Source organism: Gavialis gangeticus, unplaced genomic scaffold (genome assembly GCF_001723915.1).
Source record: "Gavialis gangeticus isolate Ggan-Ray unplaced genomic scaffold, GavGan_comp1, whole genome shotgun sequence".
Classification (NCBI taxonomy): Eukaryota; Metazoa; Chordata; order Crocodylia; family Gavialidae; genus Gavialis; species Gavialis gangeticus.
Genome location: NW_017728995.1, coordinates 29,379,916 through 29,387,996, shown reverse-complemented (window position 1 = coordinate 29,387,996; position 8,081 = coordinate 29,379,916). Strand labels below are relative to the sequence as shown.

Sequence of the window (8,081 nt, the reverse complement as noted above, 5' to 3'; positions counted from 1 at the left end):
CAGCCTTCTGCCCAAGCAGTAAAAAAGCTCCTACTGCACCAAAAACTGAATACTGGTTTTGCTTTTGAAAGAGCAAATACCAAAAAAGGCAATGAGCTCAATCCCACCCTGAAAAAAAACAGGGCACTCCCAGTGCTAGCTGCTGCCAGCCCCAATGCATTGTGTTTACCTAAGAAAGTGGCTTGCTGTATATTAGTTTGATCCAAATAGTCAGATTTGGGGGGTTTCCACTCTCAGAAGGCAGCCTGTTGCCCAACCCTGCATTACTGAACTACTGACTTGCACTTTTCAAATATGCCCCCTGTACTAAAGGCACATGCATAGCCTACATAGAAAACTTGTAGGGTGTCCTCCTCTTTACAGCCAGGGAGGCAAAAGCAGGTTACCGGGGAGCTGGGAAGGAGGACCCTGCCCTACCATTGCAGACAGAGGGCCATACCTTCATCCATATCTTTGGAGAACCTATTGAGAATCCGCCCAGTGGGCGTGGTGTCAAAAAACTTCATGGGACTACGCAGAATCCTTCTGAAGAGTTCGTCATGGAGCCTGGAGGAAGCTCTGAGTGTTCCCTGGTAACACAGGACAGCGGGTTACTGTGTTTAACACCACAATGATCGTTTGGTTCTCTGTCTACAAGTAGCAGCCACTGGGTTTATGCTGCCACACAGTGGCAGAAAGCCAGTGACTCCAGGGAGGTTAACAATGAACAAGGAGGTAAGCCCGGGTGATGGGTTAATGGAAGCCCTGAAGATGAACAAAGCCCCTCGCATATTAAAACCAAAACAAGGAATCTGGGACCCCAGCAAACGAGAAGGAGGGGGAAAGGGGCCTTGGCACCTACCTTGACAAAGACAACCCCACGAACAGCTTTCAGAATCAGCATGACTCCCATGGACAGCGCATAGATGCCAGCGTAGTAGGACATGTGAGGATTATCTTTCATGCTGCTGCTCACAACCGTCTCGTTGCCCAACATTACAGTGGTGTTCTGGGTAAAACCCAAGGGGTCAGTTACACGGTTGTTCAAAACAGGAGCAGGCCCGAAGGCTTAACACGTCCGAGGAATTCTTAAGGAAAGCTTCATTACATTTTATTTTAAATTTTGTTTTAAAGCCCCCATGGCCAATTTGGAATGGCAAACAGAAACATGATCCGAAGCAGAAATCTTCTCAGCGCCTCCCAAAAAGGTGATTTGCAACTCTCAAAGACAAAGCCAAGGCCCCTTTGACTTTGGGCTGTTTTGCATACATTCATTAATGCTGCCTGACTTCACCTCAGCTAAAACGGGTCTCACAGTACACCTCAGCCAGGTTTCGTGCCCATTATATGCGGCACTGCACACACACACACACAAGGATACCTCCCTCTTGAAAGGAAGGCTGGCTGAAGCCACCTTTCCTGCAGCTGCATGCCAAACCGAGTATTTAGTTTATAAATAGGATCTGTCAATAAACCCAGATCCCTTTTTCTCCCCCCTTTAGTAATTCAATGCAGTTTAGGCTATAGATAGTTAGAGTGTTATTTCTACCATAGTGCACTGCTACGTGCCTAGGCACATGACACTGTTTTCCAGCGCTAACCCTCCGAGTATCAAATATTCCCTCTACTTTATTATCTTGAATTAAAACGATGACACAAAGTCACTGTGTCGTCTCAATCAATGCAATGCTTGCACCAAGGGACTGTAGAACAGCACTCCAGCAGGTCCCAAGCTTCAGACTGAGGCACACACTCATTCCTAATGCTGTTCTGAACTAGTCCTTTGGCCATTTCAATGCATCCCTCTAACTATATCAGGGGTGTTTATGCAGCACAACCACAAGTTAAATTTTGTCCAAGGGGTTTCAAAAAAATCCAGAGATGTAATAATAAATCTACTTTTCTGCTTTATACGGGAACTACCAGAATGGCTGGATCCAGGGGCCCAATAGTCTAGTCCTGCATCTTTGACAGTGGCCAGACAACAGAGACTTCACGAGAAGGTACAACCCCCCGGCCGCAGCACATATGAATGTATATGGTTACCAGCTGTCTCCTTCAAGGTCTGATCCACAGCCATGATAAAATTAAAGACTGGGTTGGATCCCAAAAGCATGAAGTTTTCACTCCTTCCAATATTAATGGTTATACCTATGGACGTTCCTGATACCCATGTTAAATACCCAGGCATTCTCTGAAATCTTATTTTAAACAACATTTAACAAACAAAATCATATCATCACAAATCTACCTAAGTGAACTGCGTTTTTCCTAACTTACCCTTCAGCAAACATGAATCTCTCAAAAAGCTTTTCCTAGCACAGATGTTAGATTTACAGGTCAGTAATGTCCAGCCTTTTTTCTTGGAATCTCTTTAAATACTGGTAAAAGCCACTGTTTTCCAGCCTCCCAAATACTTGTGTGGTTAAAAAAAAAAAAGTCTCTAGTCTTCTGTCCCACACGTTACTCTTCAGTGTTTACTACACCTTTACCTGGGACTTGCTCACCACTGTTTTAGTAATTTCAAACATCCCATTTTTTCACATAATTACACAAACATACCTGTGGTGGCTGGGCTAGTAACACTCCTTATTTTTTTTTTTATTAAATACAGGGTTCTCCCCCCGCAGTAACCAGTAATTTTTGTGTGTCGTTCTATTATGCTGATCCTCGTATCTTCCTGTCTTCCAATATATCTAAGCACCTCCTAGTGTAGCAGCCTTTGCTAGCCTTATCCCTTGTGCAAATACTTGGTTTCTCTCTCCTTCAGCTGATTTTTTTTTAAAAAGAGAACAAGGCTCCAGGGTTGTGCTCCCTGTAATTTTTGACCAAGTTTCTTGTGGTTCATTCAGCACATGTTGTAACACCTTTGACCAGAGGCAACCCCAAGAGATCTCCACTGAAGCTGAGAGAAGAATCCTATATGGTGGGATGCACCGAAGTCCTTACCAGCAGAATGCCGAGTGCCAGCTGGGTTTCGTCTACAGCTCTCTTGCCCTCATGCACTGCCCAAGCTATTTCATATACTCAAGTGAAAATTTTCAGCTCATCAAAATGTGGCTTTGGCTTCCAAGTACACTCATAATCTAAACACCTCAGTGAAAAAACATTTGGAACTATCCTAGGTCATCGCCCTTCTCCCAAATTGAAGAAAAGCTTCTTTCAGATCATCGCCTGGGGAACTCATGCAAGCAGACTCCTTGATGAAGTGCTGTTTGTCTTAGACTCATCCCAAACAATCCCAAGCAAGTGATCCCCTCCCTGCCCCATTTAGAGGCTTAGAAGAGGATAGTCCTCTTACTCCACTGCCTTGCTTGATCCAGTAGCTCAGCCACCAGTTGCTGAATGCTGTGCTTCCCACATTCAGCACGAATAATGCCATGATGATCAGGAATGCAAAGGGGCCTCCAGCTGCCTGGATATAGATGCCATAAACAGACCAGGGGACAGAGCCTTTGCCCTTCTCTTCCAACTGCACCAGCTGACCTATAAAAGACAAAAAGGGGGAGATCAGAAAGAGCAAGGGAAAAGTCGCTCCATGAAATTTTACACTGGGGGCTTATGTCAAATGCACTTTTCCTGTGCTAGTCTACTAAAATGTGGACAGCAGTAGACAGACTGTCCTGTATTTAATGGACAAATCCTAGAAAAAACAGAGCTGGGAGGAACCTGAAGAGGCCAGTTTAGGAGGCTCAAGGCAGGACCGTGCCCATCTAAACTGTCCCAGACAAAGGTACGTCAGCCCTAATCTTACATGGTGCCAGTGATGGAGATTCCACCATCTCTGCAGCTAATCTACCCCAGTGCTTCACAACCTGCTCTGTTAGAAAGTTCTGCTGAATATCTAACCCAAATCTCCTTTGTTTCAATCTAAGCCCATCCCTTCTGGTCCTGCCCCTTATACATACAGAGAAAAATTGACTGCTACTCTCTTTATAAAAGACATTTCTGTTTTTGGAGACTTAACAAGTTTGCCCCTCACTCCCCTCCTCTTTGGGCTAAGTGGTACTAGTTCTTCCAGCTTTTCTTCAGAATTGGCCACTGAACCTAAGCTGGTGTACTGGTGACCAGCTGAGCGACCAGGATTTGGGGCAGCTTTTGGAACCTCTGAGATGTGAACACTTCACAGTCCCCAGCACATCTAACAAGTAGAGCCAGAAACCTGATTCCATAGTTACCTTCTTCCTTCTTCACCACTTTCTCCTTCTTCACAGATCCAGCTTTGGTGCCCTTTTCCTGGGGTCTCTTTAATGAACTGCTGCTGTTCTTCTTTACATTATTAATCTGCAGAGAATAAACCACACTGAAACATACTGGATTCATCTCTCCTCTTAACTAGATATTCACACCTGAAGCCTAAATCCTCATAATAATATATTTTCATCAACCGCATGTGAAGGAGAACAAAGGCTTCCAACAGGCAGGATACTCCTCATCACCTCTAGATGTATAGCCACTAGGAATATTTGCCAACCACAAGCAGAATGAGTTTCCCTCCTCTACCATTCTGCATTGTTATCAATTTGTACTGTGGTAATGCCCAAAGATCCTAGTCAGGATTAGGGTCTGATGGTGCTCGAGGTTGTATGCTATTCACGTGCACAGAAGGATGTGTTCCCCATCACAAAAGGTGTCAACAGTCTAATTAATATATGTTCTTCTGCCATCTACCCGACAGCCCCGTCAGTAGTACTCATTCATTGCTCTTTTCTAAAAACAGTCAGTGCTGCTTCCAAGACTGCTCTGTAGTGCTTAGTTGGGCTACGTGGAACTTATGCCCCCAGAAAGCTGAATGCACAGCTCCTGAAGTGCACCCAGTCGCTCTTCTGTACTCGGTTCACTTCCCCAGATACGGAAGTTACACTTTGTTCCAAGATGAATCATTCCGGGTTTCAATTGACCTGACTGAGGACCGTAACAAATCTTCAGGGCCATTTTCCCATCCTTCAAACCAAAAGAGACATCCTGCATATGGCAAACCGAAGGGAACATCTAGCCCAAGTAGCCTCCTCTTGCAGCACCATGTGGTCTGCAAATCCACTGCTCATTCCATGCGCTAGCACTTATGGGCCAGCCAAGCGTGCATCCTGGAGAACCTCACACTGCCTCTGTCATTGATTTAATTTAAAAGTGAAGGGACCACAGTCTTCACAGCACCAAGAGAGGACATGCAGGGTGACTGATTACATTCCTCCACTTCTTCCACTGGCCAAGCACAAAATCCAATCAAACACCTCCTATCATTAGCGTTATCGCCATCCACATAGCAGCATTCTCTCAGTGGAATATCTCTTTTTTGATGTCTAGAAGGCAGATGTCAAATCAATGCAACAATCAGTCTCTTATCTCTTAAAAATTATTTAATGCCATACTTTTTAATCCATTTAAGATAACAGGCACTGCATGTTTAAGAGAAATCAAAACTAAACACTTTCAAATAAAAAATGGGAGCAGTGCTAACTCCCAGGAAGGGCTGGGGCAAGCATGACAAAGTTACGTAGGTGAAAAAAAAATAGTGTAGACACAAGCTCCATCTCCTATGGAGTGGTTCCTTTTATATTATGCCAATTTAAGCCTTTTTCTGTAACTGCCAGGTGACATGACAACCTGCTGACTGTACTACCATTCAAACTGCAGTCCATATTTATGGCAATTTCTCCATAGCTGTCCCAAGAACAAGGGATACTTAGAGTCAAATTCTCAACCCTCTGCTGTTTATAACTTTTGGGCAAGTCATGTTACTTCTGCTGTACCTCAGTCATCCAAGCTGGAACCACAGTAAGAACCTAACAAGAGGTCTATCAACACCAAAGCTAGATTTCAGCTGTGCCAATCTGGGAGGACACATTATAGAAAGGAAGTGCAGTGTTATAAGCGGGGGATGTGCCTTGTCTTCTGAGCACCACAATGAAAATTCACACATTTTCTCCATGTTAAATAAATGAGTGGCAGGACTGTGTACTAGGAACTTCTACGCTGGGACAGGAACAGCGACACCACAGTGGGAGATGTCCTACAGGATCTCTCTGAAGAGGCAAATCAATCTACTAGGTCATTTTACAAATTTCTTTCGAGTGACTACATGGCTTCCTGTAACCGAACTCTAGGCACAGGGACTTACGTCACAGTTTTCACAAATGGAAAGTAGAGTACCTCAATGTGTGGTGTCTCTCCCAGCTGCAGGCTATTAAAAATTGTTGCATAGTCACCATTTAAATTCATCAGCTCCTCGTGGCTTCCTCTCTCAGTAATACAACCCTCTTTCATGAAGACCACTTCGTCACAGTCAACAAGGTACTAGAGACAACAGCAGCAAGAACACAGCCTTAATATCTCAGATAAAGGGCACACATGGGGCTTTAAAGTAGTTCACTAGCTTTCAGGGAATCAAAAGCAACCCGCCTCCCCCAGCTCCAAAGTATCTGCCTAATTAGCTAAGGAGCCTGCATGGGCTGGAGGACTGTGATTACTCTTAACAGCCATACAGCACATACACAATTTAGCAGGACCTCTGCTGGCGGACTCTGAATCTTTAAATCTGATATTTTCTATACAGAAGAGAGCAAAAAAAAATCTCAAATCTCAGATTTTTTTGGCAGTAACTGCTGGCATAATTAACTGGCATGGATTCCCAGGTACTCTGAAGTGACAAACAGGCTTTATGGCTTTGGAGTAGGAACATTTAACTCTGTTGCCTCTCTAGCCAAGTATTCCCAGCCTCCATCAGACACATATTAGGCTGCACAGGCATCAACTAGATACCTACAGCACGGCAAATGCCTTGTGTATACAAACAACCAACCCCCGAAGGTGAGGGAAACAGTGTCATGCAATTACAGACCAAAGTATGGGCATGTAAAATGCACAAGAGAAAAAGGTGACGAACCTAAAAGCATCCTCTCCAGATAGCTATACAAGGTCCAAGAAAGGATGCTGTACCTGGAGCTGATGGGTGACGAACAGGACAGTCTTTGACTTCAAATGCTTCCTTATTGCACTGTTAAAAATGTGGTTTCCTACGTGAGCATCTAAGGCACTAAGAGGATCATCAAGGATGTAAATACTCCTGTCACTGTACAGGGCTCGGGCAAGGCTGATTCTCTGGCGCTGTCCTCCACTCAGATTAGCTCCTCGTTCACCAATCTGTGGTAGATATATACACAGTCTTTGCAAGGCTGAACACAAGAAGTAGTGAGGCCACATTTATCCCAGGGATAGTGCATCTACTACAGTGAAGGACAAAACTGAAAATGGGTCTTATTAAAATTTAGGAGATGCTTACTGTAAAAGGCAGAAAACAGGGCAAGGTGGCACCTGAGAGACTAACTGATTTGGAAATGCACCAGCTTTAGTAGGCAACAACCTACTTCGGCAGGCACTACCAGTCTAGAAAGTGCTACCCCCTGCCCTGCCTTCTGCCCAATTTCTGACCAACATGGATAACCACCTTTCTTCTCTTCAGAAAAGGAATCATACAATGAACACACAGAACAGTAACGTGGTTGAACCTTAGTCACAGCCATATTTCCTTATCAACTAACTATGCTTAAGTTACGTTGAAATGGTTCTGCTGAGGAAGGAGTTAGCTTGTTGTTGTACCAGTAACACGCTGTCAGTATTTCACAATTAAAACTCCTGGTATTATTAGTCTCAACAGTCCAGGATTGAGAGGTCCCCGTTTGACAGGAGTGCAAAAACAGAACAACCCATCCATTTATCAAGCACACCAGACTGATGCCCTTCCCACCCTCACCACAGGAGAACAGCCGTCTGCTATTACCACAAGTAGAATTTTTACCTCTGTCAGGTCCCCATTAGGCAGGATGGCTAGGTCAGGTCTCAGACAGCAGCCATTCAACACAGTATTGTATCTAAAGAATATGAATCAGATACGCAGTGAACATCTGGCCTTCTTGAGGACATTCTGCTCACACACCATTACGATTCGTAAGTGAACATTAGAAACTCCTGTATCCTGAAGCAACTGATTTACTCTGGGCTCCTCATCCATAAACTGGGCTTATAGTTTCATAGTTCCTAGGGTCAGAAGGGACTTAAGTAGTTCATCTAGTCCGACCCCCTGCCATGGCAGGAAAGATTAC

At 44.4% G+C, this 8,081-nt stretch overlaps 1 protein-coding gene across 3 annotated transcripts in view; it reads right to left on the bottom strand.

Annotated features, from left to right (window-relative positions):
* Positions 1 to 8,081, bottom strand: part of ABCC5 (ATP binding cassette subfamily C member 5) — an 83,058-nt gene that overhangs the window by 21,317 nt on the left and 53,660 nt on the right. For all 3 annotated transcript variants that reach the window (XM_019503405.1, XM_019503407.1, XM_019503406.1), the window contains exons 14-20: positions 7,778 to 7,850; positions 6,919 to 7,122; positions 6,133 to 6,276; positions 4,158 to 4,263; positions 3,281 to 3,465; positions 842 to 988; positions 440 to 569 (exon numbers count right to left, since the gene is read on the bottom strand). In XM_019503405.1, the coding sequence (XP_019358950.1) occupies positions 440 to 569; positions 842 to 988; positions 3,281 to 3,465; positions 4,158 to 4,263; positions 6,133 to 6,276; positions 6,919 to 7,122; positions 7,778 to 7,850 (989 nt within the window). The remainder of the gene's footprint in view (positions 1 to 439; positions 570 to 841; positions 989 to 3,280; positions 3,466 to 4,157; positions 4,264 to 6,132; positions 6,277 to 6,918; positions 7,123 to 7,777; positions 7,851 to 8,081) is intronic.